General features: G+C 40.7%; 2 protein-coding genes across 3 annotated transcripts; one reads left to right on the forward strand and one right to left on the reverse strand.

The window, feature by feature from the left end:
- Positions 1-1530: 1530 nt before the first annotated feature.
- On the reverse strand, positions 1531-22375 carry tti1 (TELO2 interacting protein 1). 2 transcript variants are annotated; one of them, XM_020089163.2, is made up of 14 exons: positions 22234-22375; positions 20022-20761; positions 19514-19851; positions 19143-19422; positions 18533-18710; positions 17957-18249; positions 15603-16019; positions 14757-14916; positions 13978-14145; positions 13668-13819; positions 13021-13161; positions 11828-12032; positions 4098-4185; positions 1531-2230 (listed from the first exon to the last, which is right to left on the reverse strand). In XM_020089163.2, the coding sequence occupies exons 2-14, from the start codon at positions 20745-20747 to the stop codon at positions 2044-2046; spliced, it is 3333 nt and encodes a 1110-aa protein (XP_019944722.2). In that variant the 5' UTR covers positions 20748-20761; positions 22234-22375; the 3' UTR covers positions 1531-2043. The 2 variants fall into 2 exon arrangements, with proteins under 2 accessions (XP_019944722.2, XP_019944721.2); XM_020089162.2 differs by lacking the exon at positions 22234-22375 and adding an exon at positions 21687-21840.
- On the forward strand, positions 22311-27645 carry zgpat (zinc finger, CCCH-type with G patch domain). The gene is made up of 7 exons (XM_020089164.2): positions 22311-22449; positions 22776-23465; positions 24369-24502; positions 24689-24847; positions 24943-25062; positions 25709-26120; positions 26625-27645. Exons 2-7 carry the CDS (start codon positions 22837-22839, stop codon positions 26761-26763), a joined length of 1593 nt encoding a protein of 530 aa, XP_019944723.2. The 5' UTR covers positions 22311-22449; positions 22776-22836; the 3' UTR covers positions 26764-27645.
- Positions 27646-27937: the final 292 nt, after the last annotated feature.

A 27937-nucleotide genomic window follows, 5' to 3' on the forward strand; every position in this document is an offset into this window, starting at 1 on the left:
CTTCTGGTGGCACATCAGTGTGGTGTGGGGGGGCCAGGGTCGCTCAGAGGTTCATGAAGGCATCACCTAACAGGGCAAGAGTGCATCCACACCCCCGCATAGAGTGTGGTTTTATTTTGTATTTTTCTAATTGTAGCAAATTTGATGAAAAGCAAACGATTGGTTAGTCCAGTGGTTTCTACTGAAGACGTGCACCTTTAAAATTGTAATTCCTTTAGGCAAAATCAAGAAAAGAGTATACAACAAAGTTAATACAGGGCAGAGAGAAATCTCATAAAACCAGTATGATTTTCTCCACTCAATGAAAGGCAATAGTAATTTAACTTTAAAATGAAAAAGAAGACTTTTATATAAGTGAAAGTGTCACAGTGCGGAACCTGGGTCTTAAATCTGGGGCCACTTTGTCTTGAAAGATGTTTGAACCCCACCATACATATATTGAAAGGACATGTAAAATAAGCCTGTTATTATTTAATATGTACCTTGTCATTTCAAAAGTACTTCAGATCTAATGAAACTAGAATAAGTTCCATTCACTCTTATCTCTCTGCCTCTTCTAATCAGCTGCCTGTCGGGTGTTTACTTCAATCAGATTTTGCCATAATCTCAATCTGCCAATCATGTCATGTCAGTGGTGCCAAACTTTAAATCTCTTCTCCTCTCTGTCAGCTGTAATCTCAGTGATTTGCTGCGACCCTCCTCCTGCCCAGTCACCTCCAGTCTCCAAATCCAGTTCCCACTAATCCCATCAGATCCTCAATATTCTCTCGATCCCATCAACCACAAGTGTACAGACCCAGGACTGTTTTCATATACTATGCAGCCACACCTTCTTTGAACCTTCACCACGAGGAGCATAAACACCACATGGACTCATTTTTATTACTTTCATCTCTTATTGTGCATGGCACATTTTTCAATGCGAGTCTGTTCTGGTTTAAATTGATTTCTAGGTTTCCTAAACACACACATGTAATCCCTTATTCGCTGCATTTATGTCGACATTCACCCTTTATGTGGGATTGACTCAAAATAAACTGTGAACCGCTGGAACCTTGTGGCTGTGTGTTGAGTTATTAAGAGTTTTAGACCAACACTTCAACACTATGGCATGATGGAATAAGATACTGTATATTAAGCTTTAAATATACAATTATTGTAAGTAGGTTCAATTTGCCGGGAGTTTTGATCTTGATGTTACATCACAAGAAGAAGCTCTTGTAAAAAATGCCCATCACTTGTACACACTGCAGATCTCTCCTTATTAACATCATGTTACAATTTGATAAAAATCATCAGTAATCTCTAGGAGGGCTGGATGTCATTTTACATGTTGTGTTACTAGTGCTGACACAACACCTGAGATAAAGTTACTTTACTATAAGGATTATTAATGTGTATCTCTATAAAACCCTTAATATTATTTAACATAGCACGAGGAGTCATACAAGACACTGTAGTTGAAAATTGGGCAAAGTTTCAAACAGGAACTATGTGATCAAGGATTATGTAAAAAGACCTGTCCAGATATTTGATGTCAGCTTTTTAATTCTCAGTCCAACAGACACATTTTGAGTTGTGTGCACTCTGAAGCGTGAGGCTGAATAATTCAACTCAGCGAGGGACCTGAGAATGAGACATTTCTTCAGCACATCTAGAAATAACATGAGAAGGAATGGAAAACATATTTGCATTCACAGTACATGTCAGTGCCTTGACATGAAATAAAAATCATAAGAACTGTCAAAGGGCTGCTCGTCTCCTTATACAGAGGAGCTGTCAGAAATGTTCCTGCTTTCTACACCCGCTGCAGCAGAGACGCTTCATTGACATTTTCCTTTTCTATCGCACTGCTTATCAGAACCTTGTACACCACCGAGGTTATCCCAGCCTGATGGCTGTTCTTTCTGGCACGATTGTCAGATTTCTGTTCAGTTAACTGACGTGTTGGATTCAGTGGTTCAAAAGGCGTCCATCCACGAGATGAGTCAATCACATCCATCACCAGCTCATTAGCTGAATCTCTGGTCGACCGTCGCATCATCAGTCGAACTCCTCCTTTAGGAGCTTCAGCACATTGTCCGAGTACTCGTCTCTCGGCCTGCCCATCCCGCTCAGTTTTATGGGCAGCAGGTCGGGGTGTGGCGGGGTGTAGGTGGACGGGCAGTGCAGCTCGTTCAGGGTAAACCAGAAGGAGTCCGGGTCCACCTGGATTAAGTGTCGAAAAACGCTGTGAGGAGGAGTGAAAGAGTGGAGGATTAGCTGTGGGCTGTGTTTTTGCTAAAACGCATAATATCTGTAGTGAGGAAAATAAAAAACATGTTAATGTAATCCAAGGAGACAGAGTGAGCTGAACACAGCAGGTTCATTGGCTTTACTGTGCTGTCCTACAGTTTGACTATAAGCTCATTAACTTGACACTGCCCTCCTACTGAAGGCACAGAATTAAGCCTTCAGGTAGTTTTTATCATCACCAGCTAGGAAGTAAAACACAAGAGTTTCACTCCTGTTTGTTTAGTTATTAGGAAATCTGAAAGAACTGTAGTGTGATGTTTAATAAGTTGTATTTAAGATTTTACCTCACCATCACTCAGGACATCAAATTCTCTATCCCAAATATATTCCTCTTCTTCCTCTGTTGTCTGTCAAACCCTCTGATGTTCTCATCTATAATAACACCTCCTCCTCCTGTCTTATCATTCAATCCAAACAGCCTCATTCACCCACACCAGTATCTCAACCAAATGAAACTACGCAAGTACCAGTTGCAAAGAAGAAAACCGGTCCAACGGTGCACGTTCAAGTCCACTCAGTCAAAAATACAAAGATGCTCTAAACACAGCTCATTAACTGATCAAACCTCTTATATTCTGGCTCCAAAATACACTCACTTTTCAACACCTCTTTTGAAAAAAGCAAAAAGCCCTGAATGTAGACTTTTATTTCAAGTGGCAAGTTGTACTTAAACTGATTGCAAAGTTAATGTTGATTGCACAATGAAAGGGCCATAAAATGATGACACCAGCTGTACATTGTTTCCCTATAAGCCTCACTTTCACTGTGCAATCTCTGTCTGCTACTTGGTACAAAATCTCCAAAGCAGGACGAGGACATTGCTTTTGTTTTCCCGTTAGATCAGACTGAACAGCATCACATGGTATAGTCATGAGAGCCACTTGCATTTAGGATCAACACTCATGTTCAGAAGATGGCAGTAATGCACTGAAAAGCTATTTGCCAACCAGCAATCATCATCAGTGGAAGAAAAAGGAGCTGCTTTCCCCCAGTTAGAGGAAAAACTGTGATGGTAGAATAAGTGGAGTGAAACTCTCCTCTGTGAAAGAAGTCGGAGGAGAAAAAGGAAAAAAGGTACAGCGATAGAAACTAGAGTGAACCTCGGTCGTGCATTTGCTTGACTGAGAGAACTGAATTAGCATTATTTCCACTAGATCTGCAAGTAATAAACCCTGCCTACTCATTAATCACTGACTAAAGACTATTTGTGATTTTAATCATTTTATTATGTTATTACTCTTTTTACTCTTTTCACTTCTGTAACAAGTTTTACTTTTGTGTTTTAGCGCTAACACTTTTAATTGTTTCCTATTGTTTGGCTTCAATTTTTTATTTTCAACCTTGTAACTGTGTTTTGAAAGGTGCTATATGTAAAGTTTATATATTATTTATCATTAATACAAACAGGGTTTTTTTAAGAATATTTTTGGGGCTTTTTGTTGCCTTTAGTTGATATGAAGGAGAGCAAGCTGTGAAAGTGGGACAGAGAGAGAGTTGGGGAGGGCATTGTAGAAATGGCCACAGATCGGAACCAAACCTGGGCCGCTGTGAGTTGAGGCTCTACCAGGTGAGCTATACGCCGCCACTACAAACAGGTTTTTAACTCCTCCTTTATCACTGACAATATAAAGTTGAGTAATCCATAACATGTGGCTTTGTATGAAAAATCTTAATCTACTAGGTAACTTCAGCTATTAAAGCATTTCCTTCTGAATGTAGTGGGGAGATGTATAAAGTGCTATGAAATGAAAGTACTTTAAAATTGGCCGAGGGTTAACAGCGGTGCTACAGTGAGGTGTTACCTTAGACAGGCCTCTTGCAGTCGGGTGGGTTGTCTGCAGCTCAGGTAGGGCAGACAGGCTTCACACACTGCATCCAGATCTGCTTCACCTGAAAAAAAAAACAAACAAGATGTTTACTGGATTTCATCCAATTAAAGAGGATCCATTGTACAATGCATAGTAGAATTCACACAATATATATGTATATGTGAAAACAATCTGTAAGTTTACAGACAGGAAGTGTTTTTCCAGTCGCACAAAAAGCAGAAAATCATAATTAACAATGGAAATCATTCGCAATCATCAGCAAAACAATAATAAGGACTATGTATAAAGTTAATGTGTTTGTTTCCTTTTATATATAATAATAATATCAATGGACACTCCTTGAATCCAACTGGTCAAAGAAACTGAAGATATATAATCACAGTTCATAGCACGTGGCATAGCTGTGTGTGATGCTAGATTGGGTAGGGAGGAGGTAGAGGGATAAAATTGGAGTGAGAAGAAGATGAAAGAGGGAAAAAAAAAATATATCGTTTCTGGACTTTCTAACTCCTAATGAGCTGAAGGAAACTGCTGAGACGACTGAGAAAAGAATAGCAGGCTGTTTCCACATCTCTGGATTTCACACCTGAGAACCAGCTTCGCCTCTCTTTTCTCCTCATCTCCGACTGTAACTTCCATAACCTTGCCAGCTCGCGCTCCCTCCATCAACTCCAGTCCTTTTCACTGTCACCTCCTCTTCCTATCCCTCTCTCTCTTTTGCACGTTCTCTCTACATCCTTCCCGGCAGACTTTTAGTGATTCCCTGAGCTGCAAACTGGGCTGCCTTTCAAGCCTCATTTCAAAACATCCTTCTCTCCCGTACTGCTTACTCTGTTTGCCAATTCAACCCACACTCGGCTTGAACCGGGCCTGCTCACTGTGTGTCAAGAATAAAAGCAGCAGTGCACATTTCAGAGTTAAACGGGATTATTTAGCCACTGCTTTTATCCCCTTTCTTCCTCCCCTCTCTGCTGCTGCACTCCCAATGTGAAGTCTTTTGTGGAATCGGGGTGCTTGGAGGGCAGCGGGGAGAAATACTAAACAGGAAAGCACCAGGTGCTGTTAGGATTTGTGCTAAAAGAACAACAGTGCGAAATTGGAGCTGAAGCTACAATTAGAGCTGAAACGTATTATTTGCTTCAGTCAGTTGGTGTTTCTGTCTTCCTCTCCCTGTGACTGAGGCTCGGTAATTGGCTTGCTGCAGGCGTCCCAGAGGTAAGCTGTAGCCAAATCGGTATTCACACGAGTAAGGCTGCAGCCACTGACTGTTTCTCTTCTGCTCTTTCACATTCTCTCTGTTCTCCAACACCAAATCTCTCCCTCCCTGATATGACAGTGAACAGCATCAAGTGCCAGTCAGAAGATCAGGATCTTAAAAGCATCAACTGGACCATTTCCTTTAATGTGACAGGGAAGGTTGTTTTTTTTTTTTCACAATATTATTCATTAATATGAGGTTCGTTACTAAAATGTTGCAACTGCAGTTATCTTTTTATAGTCTTCAGTGGTCATGCAGTGGGTGGAGGCTGCTTCTCCACTGTTTGAAGCAACAGCAGGTGACTCCACAAATCCCTCAATGATTTTTGAGGGTTCCCTGTTTCCCCCTGCATGAGTTAAATTCTGATAGGGAAACCACAGACAGACAGAAAGTAGTACTTTATATCAATTTACATTGCTAAGTACAATTTGTCTCAAAAACAAGTGACCAGCTGTTCAGTCTCACAGATGTTGGACGTCCGTTTCCTTTTAGTATCACACGGTGCCATTTATTGTATATAAAGATGGGTTGACGGGTCTCTACTTCATCCCACCATCCAGGAATTAATCCCGGATAAAAACGCTGACAGCTTCAGTCAGACGCTGAAAACTATATCTCAAGAAAGAACTGCCACACATTTTTCACTCAGAATACTACAAAGAACGGAAGAATTGCACATCAGCAAAACTTTGATCCCCATCTCTAAACTGCACTTTTAAAAATCAAAAACGGCTGTGTGTGTATATATAGCATTATTTTTTCATTATATTTCTAATTTTAGTCATACTTTTACTTTTACTATATTTTCCCCTTGTGATTATACTTTCTGGTGCTACAGATACCTCTAACATAAATAAAGATACCTCTTATCTTATCTTGCACATTTGGAGCCAGAGTCAGTCCAATACTGCAGCCAGCCACTAGGTGGAAATTTAGACCCTTTGGCTTCATGTCATCCGTCTATTTATAGTCTATGGAATTAACAAATGTGCAGTTTATAAAAAAGAAAATCAATACAAACCGCAACAATCTTCTACACAATGTGCATAAGCATGAAACTGAGAGCAGAATTTAACCAATATCTGAGACTTTTAGACTGACCTCAACTTCAACTGCCTCATCTGAGACCCAAACCCAACACACTGTTTTATTCCAGTTATTCTGTGTTCTTAGATATTTACTTGCTTTGGACTTTCGCACAAATACACAACAACTTAAGGTTTGTACTTAATTTCATGGCAATCCATTCACTACTTGACGAGCCATTTCTTATGGAAGTCAACCTCATGTTGGTGCCAGAGGAAAAGTCAGGGGATCACCAAAGTCACTTGACTTGATTCAGTGGGCAACATCTAAATATTAGCAACATTTCATGGAAATCCTTGAAAAGGTTGTTGGGATATTTTAAACTTAAATGTTAAATCAAAAAAGCAACAGGCCAACATTACCATGACTCGAGCCATCACCTGCAGCAACAGCAGCCAATTACCATAACACTACAGCGTCACATGACACAAAGAAAACATCCACCCCCACAAATAACTGTCCAGCACACACACTGCAGTTATATTTCTATCCAGCCAAACCATTTGTGTACAAACATTTATTTTTCAAACATGGAATCATGAAATCAGCAGTGTTGCAGAATTGTACAACCTGTCATTGAAGTGATACCCTCCTCCCTGGCCTCAGCCATCCCTTGATGATGACAGCATTCTCAAAAATCATTGAAATTATCTCCAAAAGCATAAGAATCCAACTTAGTAGCAGAACACTTCACACTGTCTTTAGTCTTAATGAGCACATATAGTTAAAATGTGTGCTGTTCAATGTGGTATTATCTCCTAATTACACTTATCTCAACTCATAAACCTGCCCAATATAAATAGTCTCCTTGTTGCTTCCTATCTTTTCGAGATGGATCCTGCTTAAAGAAAGTGGAACAGTGCTGATTCATCTGAGTATTATGCCGCATTAAATATTAATTATAAAAATAGGACATTTAAAAAGAGGGGGTTTTCAGTGTTGAAGAAATTAATGCTGGGACTAACCTTTAAAAATCTTGACTTGTGCACAAAATGTATTTTCACTAATTTATTGAATGTGATCTGCACTTGAATAAAGCAAGTCTAGAGAAACAAAGCAGGAAAGAAAACTGAAGTAATGTAAACAGACCAACGCAGCAGGTTAAAACTAATATTGTCTTTGTGATATTAGTGATATACGAGAAATGTTTTGAAATAGGGTCATTCTTAAAAGATCTTTTATTATTCTGTCTGAATAATGTTTCACTAAACCTCCAGCAATCAAATACACACAAATAATGTAGAGTTTAATTAAGTCAAAGCACAAACATCCTAACAGTCTTGTTGTAGCACCAAAGTCTTTAGGAGAAGAAAATAAAAACTTTATTTTATTTATGTATTTTAAATTTCTCAAAAGATCCAAACCTTATCTTTAATTATTTAATTGACTTCAGTAGGTCAGGAGGATGCAAAGAAACCTTTACATGTCCTCTAGCGATAAGTAAAATGTGCAGTTATATGTTGTCTATTCTGTTTTGAGAGATAAAGTTAAATTTCTACATTGCCTATGAGTTTGTAAAATTTTGGTGCAGGTTGAATGGACTGTTGGTATGCGCTCAACTGGCTACAATTCTAGTTAGGATTCTATTACCACCGAGTACAAAAACCTTAAAGCTGCTGTTTTCAGCAAAACAGAGAGAAAACAAAAGATGTGACAAATTTTCAAAGTTTTTATAATGTGACTGTGTCCATTTGCATGACCAGCAAATGATAAAAGATGAGTTTCTGGCCACCTGGTGAATGTAAACCCAATATTCACTCTCCTCTCTGCTCTGCTTTGGTCTCTGCCAACTCCTGAGGGAAGCAGATGGCTCTTTAGCTGCTAGACGCTGATGCCAGGCATGAAGTGGACAGTGGTCTTATTAAAGCTTTTTCTGTGGGAAAACAAGTTTGTACTTGAAGTTTGAACCAAAACAAGTATGAGGCTAAAACACTCTTTAGATTGGAGCTGCACAGGTAAGTTTGTGTTAAATTAATAAATGTGAGTTCGTCACTCTGAGTTAAAAGTTTCTCATTAAACATGTAAATATATAATATGTAGTTGATCAGTGCAGTTATAAAAACATCACATTGGCTTTGTTGGTTGTATAGTCTGGATTAAGGATGCGTAAATTAAAACACAAGCCTGGCATGTTGCTATGGTTACACAATTTAGAGTAAGTGTATGACTCCAGAACAGTGATTGACCGTCTTAAATCTTTCAGGTGTTCAGCTGGAGTTGGTACAGTTGAGCAGTTACTGAGATGAGTATTTATTCCAGACTTTGCCTCTAAATCCTGGAGCACCACCTCTCCATCAGCTGCTACATTATTCCCCCATTACGTCAACCCTGTTCACAACCACTGTGACCCAAACCACAGACCAACTACACTGAAACTTAAATAATTGAAATCTTCAAGACAATCCAACAATTCCAATTCACATTTACTTTTGCAGAGCTATGCAAGTTCTGATGCTAATGTGACAAAAGATTAAGTAAAAAAAAATTTCAGAAAACCTATATCAAAGTCAAGTTTAACAAGATGCTCCGGACTTCATTTTAATGCAGGCAATATGAAGATATTACCTCTGTAAACAACACGTAACCTAAAATTACAATTTATTTCTTGAAAAATTACAACTTTGTATTCTCTATAAATCTCATTATGTTTTTCCTCTGTAATAAATAAGGGAGGTTTTATTAAGTGTTTTTGACAAGAAAGCTGTTAAATGGTTTTGGGACAAGTTTGTCATCATTTTGTTTGTAGATAAACCTAGGACCACTGACTAGTTCCTGGCAATTGAACGTACAGACAACTGTGCTTGTTAAGCTAAGCTTGACCCTGCTTCCACTGTTGTGAGATCAGATATGATGTTACATGTATACAAATGTGTAGAGATGTTAAGAAGTAGCAGTTGCAAGTAATTGAACGAATAACACAATGATTTATCAACTCAAATTGTTGGAAGTTGTTTCACTTATCACCTTGGTATGCATGTGTGAAGAAGTTCGGATGAATTGTAGAGCAAACACTCCTTTTGCACAATTGATATGTTAACTGTCAATTGAAAAGAATTCCCCTGATGCTTGTTCCTCTAGAAGAGAGTTCAGAAATGTGAAGACGTCAAGGCAGAATGCAGAAAGATGCAGGAGAGAGTTTCAGCACAGGAGAGAGAAACAACACAGAATCACGAGACGAAACAGACCCTGAGTAAAACAGAGAGGTGCTGCGACTGTCAGGTCTGGTAAATGTTTCTCGTTGGTGTAGTAAACAGATGAATCTCACATTGACGTGGTGGATAGTGAAGGTTGTGATGTCTGATTTTACCCATTTCCTCTTATTCATTGTTAATTTGGAATTTCCTGTTGTCTTTGCACTGCAGTCCTCATTACTTCTAATTCTGCTGTTGCCCTGCGGAGAGCCGCAGACAGCTCTGCTGTCTCTGACACATGGTGTCACCAGCCGCTAACTTTTCATCTGTCAGTGACGTGTTACACGAGGAGGGTGTAACATGTGTGAGATTCACACACCATTACCAAGGTAACCAGGCTATAGATATCACCACTCTAAATCAAATCCCACGTTTTTGTGGTGGTGGATAGACATTTTTTACACCTGTTCCATTCCATATAAATCACTTTTTTTCATTTTTCAAATCTAATTTCAGCCAATTTTATTTCAGACAAGCAATAACTCCTGTGAATCAGAGCGATTTTTCCCTGCTACATTTAAACTACCCATCTCTTACATTCACATTGTCCTTGGCAACTAGAAGTGATTGTAATTACCATTTAATGAAAAGAGAGATTTCACTGTAATCTTCCTCACTGATTGCGACTGCCACTTTCCAATGGAGGGAATGAGCATGGTATTTTCATGACAACTAAAAATATCAACTTATCTGCTCAGAAACACTAAAACAGAGGGAAAAGTGATCCCACACAGAAGTGATTCAGTCCCACTGTAAGTACCATGTTTCCCCTCGAGTATTTAGCAGTGTTAGAAAATTGGAGCAATCTGAGCCCAGTATGACTGTGACAGAGCTGTTCGCTGCTTAATGAACATAATGACTGATGAAAAATTAGACAAGCAGCTCATAATTACATCACTGTGCACAAATCGGCACGGAGCCCCCAGGCCGTTGGAGATGAACATTTTCAGTTACAATAACAAAGCTACATCGAGCACTTAACTACACTACTCTGAAGAGCCATCACATGTCTGAGCTAATCTTTTTCCTGTAGCATCCTGACTTACTGATTGCAGTGCAGATTTAGCAGTATTGCTTGCTTAATTGTTCTTGAGGGAGAACAGTTGCTTGCTATTGTTTGTGCTATGATTTTATTCAGTAGCATCCTGGTCTCTCCGTTGTTTGCTGGATCCAAGAAATGTCTAAAACACACTGAGTCTTGTGTGATTTCATATAAGAGAAAATGGCATGTATGCATCTTGTCCTTTGTAATGAACAGACTGTGTCGGGATGTTACCTGTGCTTTTAACAAAAGATGCCAGATTAAAAACAATAATGAAAAATCTGAAAGGGTATTGACTGATGAAAATCACTGCTTCATCATATACGCACACACACACACACACACACACACACACACACACACACACACACACACACACACACACACACACACACACACACACACACACAGCGAGAGAGGAAACTTTATGGAATGGTATACGTGAGGAGCTGCACAGAATTTCAACTTTTCACAACCAAATTTTCAAGATTCAACACTGGATCACTTCTTCAGGTCTCTGTTATGAAACCAGGGGAACTGAGATACAGCAACTCATGCTATGGCTCCACTGCCTTGGTCATACTGCCATCTAGTGGTGAAAAACGTTGATAAAAGAGTTGTCTTAATCCTGTTTTGGAAATGAGGTTGCTCTATTGGTTGGATGCAGTAAGGGTTTAAACTTCACCCATTTCAATATGACATTAGCATAACCGTTTAAAGGAATAACCTATAAACAGAAAAATAAATAAGTCAAACAGGAAGAACCAATTACATTATGGCGTAGATCCAGACAGGAATTTTTTCTTTCTTTCTTTGAGTTTGTGAGACTGGTCTTTTATCATTTTCCAGGGAATAATTTGTGGATCTTTATGAAAAAAATCAGGCATACTTATTGGACAAATGTATGTATGTATGAATGTGTGTAATTTGTTGGAGATCCAAATAAAAATGTAGTGGATTTAAATGTGGTTTCATAGGGGGGTTGGTTTTTTCAGGGCTAGAGACCTGTAACTACCACCAATGTATAGCTGTAGATAAATAAATAACGTGGATTGATGGATGATGATGTTGTTATCTCCTGGGGAAACTTGTGTATGTTGGTGTTTCTGTGTTTCTTCTCTCTTACCCAGGTCCAGCCTCTGGCACAACGAGCCCAGTCCCTGCAGCACAGCCAGTTGCAGTTTGTAGGCCACCGTGTGTGTGTACACGGGTCCGGACTTAGCGCTGATGGGAGCCTGTCGTACCAGCGAGGAGCTCAGCTTCGGGAGAACCTCCTTAGAAACCCTCCTCCTCAGGAAGTCACCACACGTTTCACCCAGAGTACACAGCACCTGGCAGCGAGATTTGGCATGTAATATATACTGTATATGCAGCAAAGAAATGGACCTTGCGGTGTTTATTAAAACATTTGACAAATGACAAGAGTGGATGAGTCATAGTGTTGATAAAGCCTGGGCACAGCCAAAAGACTGCTGATGAACACAACACAGATCTCCAGCAGCAGCACTGAGTGATTGATGACCATTTACAAGCTGATTATGTCTGATAAAGAAAACATATAAAAAATAGTCGAACTAAAGATTTGAGTCCGAATAATATATTTGAGGTCCAATGTTATATATAATATATAATATTAGGGAGTTACACATTTTCGACAGAGATTTGTCAATAATTCCAATTAAGATGTCATCATCAAACCTTTACGACAAAGAAATGTTATTAAGGCTCGATATTTTACAGCTTAAACATAAACTGTATTATAAATAACTATAGATTAAAAAAACACAAATACAACCAAATATATAGACCTTGAATTATGAAAATAAACATTTGTTTAAGAAAAACTTAAATAAGAATGCACCTCCTTAAACTAAAGGTATTCATACCGGCACATATCAGAAATTATAAATGAAGATACTGATATATCTGTGAGAAATCAGTCAGCTCAACTAAACCTAGGTTTTGACAAGTAGATTCATTTAAGGTGACATGATAAATCAATAGACACCTGCGTTCTGAGAAAATATCGTCATTCATCAGGCAACAAGGCAGAAAGCCAAGTTCAATGAAACAGCCTGTCAACAGAGAGCATCACAGCTAAGAGACCTGAATATTTGATTGGTTCATTATGGAGAGGTTTAGTAAAACATGCCTGCAACACTGATGTCATGTAATATGTATTTAAATCTTTTCATCGTGCATTTGGATCAATTCATCTGCTGCATATAATGACCTGATCCTGATAAAACAACATCACATTAAACTGTTATTTAATAAGATGTTACATTCCTAATGAAATCAGAGACTTGTGTTGCATACCCTGAAGGCTCTGAGGACCGCTAAAGGATCATCTGCTGTCAGTCTCTGGAGGAGGGCGGGCCAGCAGCGATGGGCCATAGGCAGCAGCTCATTTTCCTTCTCACTCAGGACACACACACAAAGCTCGAGCACGTCCAACACCTTGGAACAGAGACACACAGGACAATATATAAATATATATATTGCAAATCTAGAACATGCCTTAGACAGAAATATAAAAAGGATTAAACTAAAAAACAACCAAATCTCTGCCTTTTTGAAGTGAGAGTCTAAGTGAGATTTTACAGGTAATAACTTATGATGAGGTTACTGTGGTTCTTAGTGAAAAATCTCATTTGACAACCACATTTAGAAAATTAATTGTGAATAAATTGAGCTGCATTTCCTCATGTTGTCAGCAGGTCATCGATTTTTATCATGTAAATGGATCTTATAGCTCAGTTAGCCTGGGGTAGCTAGTGATTTAGTCAGTCTTTTTCCACCAGTCTGTCTGCTGCCAAGTCTGCATAATCTGGGAAATTTGTCACTTTAACATCATAGTTTAGAGACTTAAGCAGTTTCTTTCAACAGTATGAAAAGTGTTTCCTGTGCAAATGCGAGCGATCTGCTCAAGTGTTATTGTCATCACTGTCAAAGGTCCCAGGTACCTTGAGTCGGAGCCTGAGGCTGGGATCGGACAGCAGATGAATGCAGCGTTCCATTACATCTTTAGTGATGTTAAGGTGGGAGGGAAGCTCTGCTTTCACATTGGGACCATCATTATGTTCAACGTCCTCACACTCCATGGGAGGAGGAACATCTGGAGAGAAAGGGAATGTGCAGTCAGATGGATGGGTTGGTGAAAAGTCTAAATGATTTACTGCTATTCATAATTTTACCAACAGAGAATATGAATCTAGTAAAACGTGCACTGCAATGTCACAGACACAGACAGACATGACACAGACTTCATATTACCGAGGTTGTCAGTATCATCCTCCTCTATTCCAATGCCCTGTGCCAGCTCTTTCTGTTTGCGGTAATCCAGCAGGAACTGTCGGATGTCGAGGACTTCCTGGTCAGTGGACGTCTGTTGGGGTCTGGTAGATTCATTGGTCTTATTACAACTGGAGGGAAACCACCTCGCTGACACAGGACAATAAGACAGTTGATCAGTGATTAGAATAATGCAGGAATACATTTTTTTTTTAAATTTTGTCTCATATTGGTTTCTTGGATTTCACATAAGTAAGCCATAAGTCATATGTTTTCAAATTTTTTGTGGAAATGTTTTTTTCTATTTCTGTTAAATATACAGTTTTCTACTTGTTTGTGAAATGCCCAATAACTGTGGCAATTGCTGATATTCTGTATGAATATTTAAGCCTTAACATTTTGGTTATTTTCGCAAAATACAATATACACAAAATACTTACATTTCTTTTATGGCAAAAAAACACATTTAAATTGTAATGAGATACTTAACCTCAAGTTGAAATGTGATTAATTTTTAAAAGAAACCTATGATATGTCTGATTATTTAATACAATTCACTGTGTTCATAGTGAATATAATCCTCAAAATTTAGATTTTACAAATAAATGGTATACAGCAAAATTACATCAAATTCCAAATGCTTTTTTAATTTGTGGTAGAGTGGGATCGTCTGATACAGTATGGCACTGTGGGGGTAAGGAGGAGTCACCGATCCACGACCATATAAGAAAAATGTGTTGACACCACTTTTCAAAACTCACCCAGGGCCTTCATCAGCGCGTGCAGCACAGAGCAGAAAAGTGCAGCCGTGTGGTCGTAGCTGAGATCCAGAGCCATCAGCACATCCTGAACGATGTCCCCGACCAGAGGCAGCAGGCTGCAGTCAGAGTGAGTCAACATCACTGTCAACACCCGTGGAGCCTGGCCAACAAGATGGGCATATGATGAAACACATGCTCAGGGCACGCTCACATAACAAGTGGGAAGCATGTGTTTGACAGTTGACACCGATTACACACATTCCCTGTAATAATATGTGGTAGGATGCCTAATGATATTGGGCTCTCACATTTTAAATTGGGTTTTTTTTGGTCTCTGTGTTGTATTCTAATGTCCTGAAACAGTACCTTGAATGTGAAAGGTGCTCTTTGAATAAAATTGCCTTGCCTAATAATGACCAGTAAAAACACCATCTTTAGGTTTTTACATGTTATTTGACTCTGGGCTAACTTGTGACTTAGAACACGATGGCTTCTGAGAATGATTTGAACATATTTCTGATTTATTTGCAAAAACTACGTTGCCTGATTCACTGTGGCAGCTTGAGCCTATTATGCTAGTTGATTAATTAGATGTGCTGCAGTGATTAGTGGATAATCAATACAAAATGAATTGTGACATTGCAACAAGAGCTCGGGCTTAAGGATATTTTTTCACTAATTTCTAATATTCTTAAGACTAATTGATAAATCAGTTCAACAAATAAGCCTCAAATAATCAAATTCCTCTTCCAGGGCAAACCACTTGCTTTAATAACAATGTTGCCACTGTTTTCTTAGTTCTTATTGCTCTTCCCCTGCTACTGTGCATTACTTTGGGAGCTTCACCTGTGGATGCTGGTTGAGCCTCTGCAGGTTAAGAGAGATGTCATTGAGCAGGTAGTCTGAATTTTCATTGATCAGCTCCTTCAGGGAGGGGTAGCCACAGGCTTTGCTGATAACCCACATAGAGCCCAGCGCTGCCTGGCTGACCAGCAGAGTCTCCTCCCCAGCTTTCTCCAGCACAGAGTACAGTGATGTCATCAACAGGGGACAAAAGTCACGCCCAAGAGCCTGAGAAAAGCAGGCGATGCCCTCGAGCTGGATGCACAGCTGCCAGATGTTGCTGTTGAGCTGGTGGATTGTGGAGGTGGACGATGAGGGAGAGTTGGAGCCAAGCGTGGAGGGAATCACTTGGAGAGAGTTTACATTAATGTTGCTGATGTCACTGTTGGATATGGAGAGAAGTCTGGGTGGGCTGAGCAGCTACAGGAAGAGAGATATCACATTATAATGTCATGTACGATACAGTTTTTCTTCTATTTGTAGGATAAGGGCAATGAACATGATTTTACGTAGAAACCAGAAGATGCAATGCAGAGTTTCAACCACTAGTTGTGCTACAGAGCAACTTTAAATTTTTTTAAGATAGTTGGGTTAATGGATTCACACAATTCGTCTGGTCATCACTTGGTGGCTGATGACCAGCAGAGAATGTTGAAGCCCCCAACACAAAACTAAGATTATTTGTTTGACTTGTCTGTCTGTAATAAATGAAGCTCACGGTAACCATCAGTCTGCTTATTCATATTTATCCTATATTCCACTTCCATCCATCCCACTTTCTATACCACTTATCCTTTAAGGGTCACAGGGGGAGCTGGACCCAATCCCAGCTGACAGTGGATGAGAGGCAGGGCATATTCTGGACAGATCGACAGGGTATTGCAGGGCCAACATACAGAGATAAACAACCATTCACTCACACATTCACGCCTGCAGATAATTTACAGTCTCCAATTACCCTTACGCCAATCTGTATGTCTTTGGACTGTGGGAGGAAGCCAAAGAAAACCCACTCAAATACTGTATATTCCACTTATGAATGTAAATAATCTTTAGGGAGGAACTTAATACAGTTACAACAGTGTAACTTTCCTTCTAACTCTTTGCCATTTCTGTGCTTGGAATCCTTTTTATTTGGTAGCTTGTGTCCAGAGACACATTTTAGCTGGCAATGAAAAACAGAAAATGTATCTCCAGGCTAACAAGGAATTTTTCTCTGTCTGTCAGCTCAGTTATCCAGCCTACAAAAGTCTGAGCAGTTAGTTGTAACTCTGGAGCAGCTCCCTCCCTCCACTCTGTTTGTTGACGCACAAGAGAATGCAGCGATCAGTCAAGGCCACAACAAAGTGTGGTTGCTTTTCTCAGTAACACCTGCAGCACTTAGTTTGGACTGAGGTAATCTGACAATGATCGAATGCAAATGCAGAGAGAATTGTGCAACACAGGCTGCAAAGGGAAGCCTCATATCACACCTGAATAGAAAATGTTCAGAGAATGCAAAATAGAATGCAAAAAGTATAATTCATTCAGAATGTCAATCCATGACGAGTGGAGTTATCAGTTTCATATATTCATAATTCACACCGCATTAGACAATTTGGTGCCACATCAAATTTTGAAAAATTAAATGACATTAAAAGGAGTAGTTCAATATTTTGGGAATTTGCAAATGTTCGCTTTCTTGACAAAAATCGAGAAGATCAATATCCTCTCATGTCTCCCCACAAAAATGCAGCTTTTCATCCCCGGCAAGAGATTAAAATCTGTTTAATTATTCCTGAAATTTTAGAAGTCTCTCTGCATGTGGAACACATATCTGGATAACTTCACATTTGGCATGTGTACTGTGAAGGGTGCAAGGAGGTAAGTATTGAATTCGGTGTGATTTAGACACGTGATGCAGTCAATATTAGTAAACTTGGCAAACAGTGCTCTGTAGCAGTGGTAGCTGGGACGCTTCAATGTAAGTTACCGATCACTGCGCATTTACGACAATGACCACAACAACTGATTCTTCAGTTCTGGGTTCTGTTAACTAAGTCGAACTCTACTGAACTTTGAATAAACAGATGAAAAGCTCTTTGTGCAGCAGTGGTGTTGCAGCTACAGGGTTCTGTGGACTGAGTCCAGCAGCAGGTTTTTACTTGCCGCACCTCAATTACTGCAGGTCACTTTTACAGTTTCAGAAAGAAATGTGCAACCAGTATTTCCATAGGCCAACCAAAAGCCCATTCCAACCAGGCAGGTTTAGAACAGGCACTGCACTTGTTTCCCAAAATTTCAAATTATTCCTTTAACTGTTATTAAGTGGTTGAAATAAGCCGTAACAGAGGTAAATCTTTACAACTGAATCCCACCTGTTGGTCCTGTCGGTCTTTATTTGTCTCCTCGCTGACAGTGATCAAGTGCCAGTTGTTCAGACTGGTGTATTCTTCCATGACAGACATCACTGCTGCTTTCAGGTCATCCTTGTTGGTAGAGTGTCCGTGACCTTCACCCTCCAAACCATGACTCTCTGTCACCACGCCGATGCCTGCGGCACCCCTGACAATCTCATTCAGGACTATGGCGGCCTGCTTTCTGTATGCCAACGACTGGCGGTACAGATCTAGAAAGTGATCAGTTAGCAGGTAAATGTTGCCATAGTAACCTAAAGATAGAAAGAGAGAGAGTGTTGGTTGATATAAGTCTGGCAGGAGAGCATTAAAAATTATAAATATATATATATGTATATAATAATATAAATGCACAAAAAGAAGCCGGTTTTAATCCATAAGCATTCATATATGATATCACCTTTAATCTAAGTTATATTCCTTTTATATTTTTACATTTGGCTCAGATATAAAATACTGTTATGGTATGCATGAGGATTAGAATATACAGTTTTTATACAGCCTACCCCTAATGTTCATGCTGAGCAGTACTTGTACCTAATGTCCGACAGATCTCCATGAGCACAGACAGGATCTTCTCATCGGTGAAGTAGAGGAAATGCTTCCTCTGTGTGTGAGCACTGCAGCAATCAGAGGAGGTAGAAGTTGTTTCTATGGTGGAGCTGTGACTTCTTTCCTCCACGATGCAAACATCCATCACATCCAGCTCCAGCACCTGTTAAGGCACACAGGGGTGTGTGATGGGAGATGAATTGTTATTTCTGTCGACTGCTGCTATATGATGACCAGGTCAGAGAGTAAATTCAGACACCAAAAGGGTCTTATATTAAATTGACAAATATCAAAATGCTTAAATATAAAATTCATAAAAATTGAATTCCATGATAATTTTATAATTAGTAATTGATATAAATGGCCATACTATTATAGTATACTGGGAGTAATGGCTGAAAATAAAAAAATCACATCACAGTGTGTACCCCTGTGGACAGGACACACAGACACACAGTCCCTATAATATCACACAAGTATTAACTAGAGAGAATTATTACATGTAAAACCTCTAGATCTATCGTTGTATAAAAACGGACTTCATTTGATAATCCTTTTTATCAAGTGTATTCTGATACACAGCTGCAGACATTACCTGCATCAAGGCTTTGGAAATCCTCTCCAGATGTGCAGCCGAGTTCAGCACCACAGAGATGAGTGGTCCCAGGACTTTTAAGTAACCCAGAAACACATTGAGGACAAACAGTTTCTTCTGGTCGTCAGAGGTCCTCATCAGCCTGGGCAGGGAGGTGGCCAGCGAGTGGAGATTCTCTGAAAGCACGTCAGTGAAGGTCTGAATGCTGCTGCGTTCACCGGGAATATCCCCACTGCTGCTCTGATTCCTCTGGGATACCTCTCTCAGAGCAACCTCACACCTAGTGGAGAAGAGGAGATTAAATAAAATCTTAATATAAATTAGTTTAGGTTTTGTTTTATATCCTCACAAATATGTCAATCAAAACAAACCTCTCTCTGACTCTGGGCTCCTCGTCATTGACTGCTCCCACCAGTGCTTCCAGCAGCAGCCCCACACACTCTCCAAGTGATCGACTACACCTGGCCAGCAGGTGGTCAGCCAGCTCCACCATCTCCAGGCGAACCCTCCAGTGCCGGTGAGCTGAGGTGCAGGAGATGATCTTCTTCATCAGCACAGAAAGCTTCCCTGCCGTGCTCTTCAACCAGTCTTGCTTTCGCTGGACCACCAGCTGTGTGATTTTACCCAGGTTTGGTGAGAGAGTCTTGCAGGGCTCACTGGCCTGAAGCTGGACGTCTTCCATCACAAGCCCCACAGCACTGGACAAAACCTGAATGAGAAAAAGAGAGGAGGATGTGGCATGAGCAAATCACTGCATTACATTATAAGCAAACTTTTAAGGTCTTGACCTTACCATGTGAAGTGCCTTCAAATAATGCATGTTGTGATTTGGCACTATCCAAATAAAATAAAATTGAATTTAATGTAAAAATATCGTACCTTCATTGCCTTGACTGTGACTGCGTGGCCTTGTCTCAGATCTCCGGTAATGATCCTAGCTATAGCCGTGGTGAGCCCAGGTAAGAATGAAGCCATGGTGCTGCCGATAGCACGTCGCTCTTCTAAGGAGGGGACTATGTGCACCTGAGTACAGTCACACTGCAGAATCAAAGCTTGGAGGCACTTAAGCGCTGCTGCCTGTACTTCCCGGGACTTCTCCTTTTCACCTAAAGCCAGTAGCAGTGATATGGCTGCTCCCAGTCCAGGCAACATGATTGGTTCAAAGAGTTTGAAAACTATATCACCATAGGCAGCATGAAGGAGGGCGTCCAAGCACCTCAGCACGGCCAATTTCAGCTCCTCTGACGTGTCAGCAGGTTTCCCAGGATCGGTTGGAGAGCAGAGGCACAGGCAGAGCTCAGAGAAGAGGTTGTGGAGGGTTTCCCAGCTCTGGACGCAAGTGTTCTCCAGGATATGGCTCATGGCTTCAGCCACAGCCTGCACCAGTTTGTCCTTCTTCGGTCCGGGTACTTTGAGGACAAAGCGAAGAGGGAAGAGGACATACTCTTGGAGCTGCTGCAATGTGGCATCGTTGATGTCTTTTAACTGACCGCTCACTGTCTCCACATTGGCCACAGAGGGCTCCCGGGTCAGCAGGACACAGGCCGGGCGCAGGTAGGCAAAGGCGATCTTTGGATCACTGATCTGAGCCATGGTTGGAGGCATCACAGCAGGGGGCACTTAAGTGAGGGAGCGTATACAGAGAAACAAAAATCAAACAAAGTCTATTCATCACTGTAACCAGAAAATAATGTTTCCCAGGAGGTAAAACACTTCGAATTTTGGATTAAATCTGTAATGGTCGCCTGCCATGTAGCCTTATCCAAATTTAAAATTTGCATACTTTGCACACACTTGGCAAGAAAACTAAAAACTTACCTGTGTTCCCAAATGAACAGGTCAGGGGGACAAGAAGGTTCAGATAGATAGAAGCCAATGACAGGGTTGAGAAAATAAAGCAATTTTCTCTAAATATTGCTATTACCCCCCAAATGGGTGATAAAGGCGATGGATGGAGCCCATAACAAATTGTTATTGTCTATGTCGCCAACATCTTTTATTGCTGCCTGAACTCTGCACTGAGATCTGGATTAAGATGTGTTGTACCAATCAGTATTAAGCCTCGTTATCATCACTGCGGTCAAGTGAGCAGACGTTCGTCTTTTCCTGATTTCAAGTGCGCCCGTATTACAGAATGTATGGCAAATGCATGTAGTCCATGATACGGAGCGAGCAAACCTATTACGCCACTGTAAAATCCCTTTGATCCATAATTTCTGACGAAGGTTGATACACTTGATCTCAGGAGCATCCTGACTGTTCACTCACTCAGTATCAAGCATATTTACTGTTCAATCCAGCCTCAAAGTTCATTATTTTAGTTGAAAAAGGCATTAAAAGAGTAAAAGATTGGCTCGCTCCGTATCATGCCATACATTCTGTAATACGGGTGCACCTGAAATCAGGAAAAGACGAACATCTGCTCACTTGACCAGTTTACCATCGATCAATTGTCCACAATGACACAAATGTACAATAACAAGTCTGTGGAGTAGCAGTGCAACACCTGCACTGCGCTACTAGCGTAAACAAACAGGGACCTACCTTCACATTCCTGCTATACTGCGACCCACTGCGTACAACAATACGCCCAAGACATAGATTGTCTATTTTATAGCAATAGTTCAGAAACCACCCAATGATAAAGTTGATGAACTCCAGGCAAAGCTAACGTCATGAGGCTGCGTCGCACATCTTTGACGTAGTGCCTGAAAAGCGACACGCTTCCTTATTTTGACGATTATTCTTCAAAATAAAAGCAATGAGTTTTAGAGTGAAGCAGAAAAATCTGCATTAATGTATGAAAACTTGTATTTTCATCGTTTAAACTTTAATTTCAGCAAAACACAATTGAACTCTGAGTATTTGCGTTAAAGGTTATGAATACTGTATTACTTCACTACCCATCGTTTAAATTCTGTTATAGTAGAAAAATATTTTTTTCTTTGTTTAAATCAGTCCACAAATGAATGTCGATAGTCTAAACAATGCACAACTTTATGAACTAGTTTCACACTAACAAACCTTATTCTCATGTAATATTAACTTTCTACTGACATTAGTTAGAGGTCAAAACCACTCGAACACTTACCAGTGTGCGAATGTTTGTTTTATGTTGAAGAAGAAGACCATCAACAACAGAAGTCCACTCTGCAGTCGCTTCCGCTAGCTTGATGCTAACCGGTATTTGTGCCTTTGCAGCTCCACAGTCTGTGTCTGTTTGCTAAACTCATCATTATAACCCATCGGCTGGATGTGACTGTCTGGTCGGTGCAGTGGATGTCAGGCAGTCGGCGTCAACTAGAAGGTAACGCCGGGGTTGTTATTGTCGCTTGTAAAAGTTAGCTTAAAGAGGGCTAATATTTAGCTAACACTAGCTCTAATGTGGATCTTACCGATTCATATCTGGGCGTAAATTGATATTAGCTTATCGCGACACAATAGCTTTAAATGAAAAACTCCTCCATGACTTACAGTCAGTTGCTCCAATCACAGTAAAACGGAAAAAGATTCATATAAAACGTGTGGCAACAACTGACTCGTACTAAAACACGACAGTTAAAAACAGTTCAGATGCTGCAGTGAATCCAACTCTAGTGTTCATCATCTGTTTATCTGCTTCCTTTATGTCAGTAAAAAAAACAATCAGATTTGATGCTGTGCCTTCCTGCCCTGCCTGGTGCCAAGTGTCGGTATGGATGAAGAAACCCTAGAGGCAGCCATCGCTACCTATGGGGCCCAGCTGCAGCAGGTGGAGGCGGCTCTGTCTGCTGGCCTGGACCCCTCCCAGCAGTCAGACCTGCTCAAACTGAGAGAGGACCTGTGTCAGCTGATAGATCTCACCCAGGGCAGTCTGGTGTCTGTCAAAAAGAGCCATCTCCTGGCCAGCCTCGAGGACAGCAATGGTCTGCAGGCCCACACCTCAGAGGCAGCAGCAGCAGACACAAGCTGTGCCAACACCAGTTTTGACTCTGAGTTTGCTTCTTTTTACTCTGAGCTGGGGGAGTTTTCAGGTGGTGACACCAGAGAGAGGGACAAGGAGGGAGGTGGTGGGCTAGGATATGGTGAGGATGATGAGGAGGAGGAGGAGGAGGAAGAAGAAGAAGAAGAAGAAGAAAATTCACTTAGTGGTACCAGAGTACGAGCACCTTACCGGACATCGTGGGGAACACTGGAGTATCACAATGCCATGGTGGTGGGGGCAGAACCACCAGATGGAGAAGAGTCACAAGTTAGAGTGCTCTATGTCTACCCCACCCAGAAGTCTATGAAACCATGTCCCTTCTATCTAGAGGACAAATGTCGCTTCCTGGATAATTGCAGGTAAACTGCCACTGTGTGTGTTTTCTTGTTTGTACATTTTTTTTAAATCTGCAAAAGGTTGTTGTATTAAGGTTATCATATGTTGGTAAGATTAAGCAAACCCTTGGAATTATCTTCATTTACGTTTAAATTTGTCCTCAAATATGGTCAGATGTTTATCTTTATCTAAGTATGTGAACTCTAATCACACCAACAAAGCTCTCTAGAGTCAGGAGGTACACATGGGAGGTTTGGGTAAGAGCTTCCTAAACTTACTTGAACACATCTGCTGAATATGAGCCTATGGTTATAAAGGGATGTTAGTTTGCCTAAAGCTGGAAAGATGTGACAAAGTGAGCAGCTAAAGGCTTGAAATGATTATTAGAGCTGGTTAAAATCTGTGTTCGCGAGTGTACTATACATCTATAATGGTGCATTGCAGAACACCATGAAGGAACCCACTTCTCTAAATGTTCTCCAAAGAAAATATCCAGTAAATGCCTGAAGTGTCCCAGCGATTGTAATATTATTAAAAGTGAAATTCATACTCACATGAATGCATCCTCTCAAAGGTGTAGTACAGTAGAGGGAGCATCATTATTTGTGACCAGTTAATGCAGGAAATCAAGTCATTCCAATGGTTTCACTTCCGTTTCTAGCTGTCTTCACCTTTTGTAGTAGCACATATAATCCAGCAAGTGTCACCCATTGTCCACATTGTGATCCAGATATTTCCTGACCACAGCCTCAGACAACGGTCTAAAAATGCTGTGAAGCGTTGTTCTCTTTGCATATTTTGACTATTGATGTGTTTAAGGAGGAGTTTCAGTCATGTGTGTCCCTTGTTCACTTACTGTATAAATCCACTGTGACCTCAGTTCAGTTAAACAGAATATTTTCTAAGATATTTTCCTTTTCCTGAAGATTTTCTCACGGTGAAGTGGTGTATGTGTCCGAGCTCAGAGAGTTCTTGGAGTGTGACCTTAGTAACCTTGAAGAAGGCTCGTCCTGCTTGGTTCGACAAGAGGACGGCATCTGGTACCCAGCGAAAATCAGAGGTATTCCAGTGACATGGCCAGTTTTTGATGAGGTTTTCCACAGTGATAGTTAGATACTGAAAGTCATCAAGCCATCACAAGTTAGCTGATTGCAGGTGCATGATGTAACAAAAAAAAAAGACGATGGCAGACAAAATGTTTCCAGGTTCTATGTTTTGCTGACTCAAATTCTTTCTCTCAATGTAGAAATAGACAACGGTTTCTACACTGTGAAGTTTGACTCACTGCTGCTGAAAGATGCTGTGGTCGAGGCTGACTCTGTTATTCCACCTTTGAGAGAAGACGACCCGCTCTCTTCTGATTCTGACCTGGAAGACACTGGAGATGATGTGGGTTATGCAAAAGGTGTGTTTGAATATGTGTTGCTCCTCATAAAGTTTGAATATATTTTTGTCCTAATAAAGTAACTGTGTATTCTATTATCTTTCCTCATGCAACAGTTATGGAGTCAGAAGTAGAATCTGTTATGTTAAATACTGCTGAGTTTGGTGGCTGGGAGGCACATACCAGAGGCATCGGATCCAAGCTTATGCTCAAAATGGGCTATGAATATGGGAAAGGTAAGTGCAAGTGAATAACATTAACTACATTGTATGTAATGAAGTCACAATTAGTATCATTTATATTCAGGTTTGAAAAAACAAGAAAATCTGCTCAGCTAAATATGTGGAGTTTCTCCTTTTTTCAAAGGTTCTGTGATATTTTGTCAATCCAGCACCCATCAGTTGTTTTTACTGGATGTGAATGTTGGTTCCAATTTTTAAGCACCATTCATTTTTTTCAATTAGAATGTGCATACATCCCCCAAGTACCAACAGCCCCCTCAAATTCAATCAAGCTGCAGAAAATGTCACACACGCAAACATCAGTTTTCTAAATATGTATGATTTGTTTCATCAAGATCCATGAATTATTCCCTGGAAAATCAATGAAAATGTCAAAACAATGCCCTATCTGTAAATTTTAAAGAGAGTTGAGAAACTAATCCTGAATGTGCCCCTTGATCTGGTCTAAGTTTTGTTAATATCCGATCAGTTGTTGTTGTTTAATCTTGTTGACAAACATACAACCAACCAACACACACACAGGGGTGAAAACATAACCCCATGGTGGAGGTAACAATGCTCTGTCTGTTTCTTGTATAAATATATACTTTCAATTAGGCATGTGTTCTTCTTCCTCACTCCTTCTCTTTTTTCTTTTCAGGCCTAGGAAAGATGCAGGAGGGTCGAGTGGAGCCAGTCACGGCTGTGATCCTACCCAAAGGTAACTCTCTGGACCAGTGTGCTGCTCTCACCCAGAAACACACCCAGAGCAAGACCACAAAAGACGGCACGCCGACAGGCCGGCCCAAGAGACGCAGGAAGCCTCGTGCTGCCACAGGAGGGCGCCACAACGTGTTTGACTTTCTCAACCACAAACTAGGCGGCGAGCGCGCCAATCGTGCTGAGGGGGGTGCTGCTGCTCCTTCAGTAGCGACTGGGGTGGAGGCTTACAGGGGAGGGGAGAGCGCCAAGAGGATTCTGAATGTGAAGCTGTTCCAAGCTGCACAGAGGGTGTCCCAGACAGAGAGGGAGATCCAGAAACTGACCGAGTCACTGAGCAAGCAAACAGGCTGGTTAGTACTGAGTTGTGTTTGTTGAATATTTTCACATGTCTAATAAGATCTGGGAAGGTTGGGAACTGACCTTAAATTCATTAAGATGTTATTAATAATCAGTTAATTGCACCGGAACCTCCTTGTCACTCCACAGATGTTCAGCAGCTGTTAACTCCTCCATGGAGAATACAGGCATTAGATACTATAACATACTATATGCACACATACTGTATGTATGATCATAAATCATCATAAATGCTCTGAATACCCAAACTTTAATGCACTGTATAAATCAGGGCACTAGTTGCTGCGTTGGTCCTGTCAGCTCAAGTGGCAAAATGTTTTTGAATTCACTAATAATCAGGGCTGTGGGAGTTGTGTGAAAATGCAAATGAGGTGTGCAGAGTCGAAGTTAGACGCGGCCAACTTTCTCTCGAAAATGCAGCTGAAAGCAACTTCACGTCTCTCTCCGCTGCCTAATATATTTGTTGTTTGTTTGTTTGTGTGTGTGTGTGTGTAAAGGGGCTCATCCAGAGTGAAGCAGCTAGAGGAGAAGCTGTCAGCGGCCCGCCGGCTGCTGGCCCAGCAGAAAGCCCAGGAGCTGTCCATCCAGAGAGAGCACAAGAAGGCTGACACACACAAGAAGATGACGGAGTTCTAAGCTCAAAGACTCGGAGGACAAAGGAAGCACTGCTTGCCCGAAATCGAAATGTAGTTCATCGTTTCTATTATCAGTTTTTCGCTACACTGTATTTTAAGGCATTTTTTAGCATGAATTTTTTTTACCACATCATGGATTTGAGCTGGCAGTGGAGCCCACTTTATGCAGAATGCATCATTGTGCTGAAGATCAGTTCTGTTTCTCATTTATTTTTCAAGGACATGGCAGTTTTTCTGTTCCACGTCTAATTTGTATTGTTCACTATAATATTGAAAACTGCTTTTTATTTGTGATGAACATTTTGTCTCAATGTTTATTCAGCACTAAAATCAATGTGCTTGGAAAAGCCACTGTGCATGGTGCTATCATTTCAACCATATACACCTTTATACCTTTATACGACTCCATTGTGAACAGTTTCTGTAGCACAGAATCTACAATGTGTTCTTTGTTACACTTTTCTGGGAGAGATTTCAATCACTCCGGCCAGAGGCTGCTCTGATGGTCAGCGTAGCATACCTTGACTTGGATGTCTGCTGGTTTTAAAATTACAACCTCAGGAGTTGGAAGACCTTTAGAGAGTTTTGAAGTGAAGCCTGTTGCCAGCTCATAGACAGCATCTTTGAAGCTGCGGCCATAACCTCTCTATTAAATAATGAATTTGAGAAGACGCTTATTTTCTCATAGATCGGACACACATTGTCCGTGGGCGGGAAGGGTTCTGACTGCATCTTACCTTTCTGCCTTCAGACACAAGTAAAGGTTGAAGTCGTGACTTTGGGTATTTGCAGATGAGGTCTTCATCCTTTCCATACCCTCTTTCATCCGCTTTTGTGAGTCTGATGGTATAATAACTAAATTAAAAAAGTTTACAAAAAGAAACACACTTGTATTTGTGAACTGCATTTAACATTTCTAACTTTCCAAAAGAAACAGGCCAGCTAAAAAAAACAATGTAAAAGCTGAAACCACAAGAAACAACTGTAAAACTGGTGACCATCAGCAAGTCACAGTGAGTGTGCCCCTAAGGCGAAGATGGTAGTAAATACCTCACCTTAAAGCAATACATGCAGCAGGGAGATACAGAGCACTTTGTAAGTCATCCATGGAGTGTGAGGATGGACTGGTAGACCAGACAACAGCCCTGCACACGCAGGACTCGAAAACCCTCCAC

The sequence above is a fragment of the Paralichthys olivaceus genome, chromosome 6 (genome assembly GCF_024713975.1).
Source record: "Paralichthys olivaceus isolate ysfri-2021 chromosome 6, ASM2471397v2, whole genome shotgun sequence".
NCBI classification, from domain to species: Eukaryota; Metazoa; Chordata; class Actinopteri; order Pleuronectiformes; family Paralichthyidae; genus Paralichthys; species Paralichthys olivaceus.

What these genes read in the sequence shown, in the direction of transcription:
- tti1 (XM_020089163.2), bottom strand. Translation starts at nt 20,747, where the DNA reads ATGCCTCCAACCATGGCTCAGATCAGTGATCCAAAGATCGCCTTTGCC. An exon ending in GGCTCAACCAGCATCCACAG is followed by an intron (nt 14,917 to 15,602) that starts GTGAAGCTCCCA and finishes CTTGTTGGCCAG; the next exon opens with GCTCCACGGGTGTTGACAGT. An exon ending in GTGCCAGAGGCTGGACCTGG is followed by an intron (nt 4,186 to 11,827) that starts GTAAGAGAGAAG and finishes TTTTTTTTTCAG; the next exon opens with GTGAAGCAGATCTGGATGCA.
- zgpat (XM_020089164.2), top strand. Translation starts at nt 22,837, where the DNA reads ATGGATGAAGAAACCCTAGAGGCAGCCATCGCTACCTATGGGGCCCAG. An exon ending in CGCTTCCTGGATAATTGCAG is followed by an intron (nt 23,466 to 24,368) that starts GTAAACTGCCAC and finishes CTTTTCCTGAAG; the next exon opens with ATTTTCTCACGGTGAAGTGG. An exon ending in GGGCTATGAATATGGGAAAG is followed by an intron (nt 25,063 to 25,708) that starts GTAAGTGCAAGT and finishes TTTTCTTTTCAG; the next exon opens with GCCTAGGAAAGATGCAGGAG.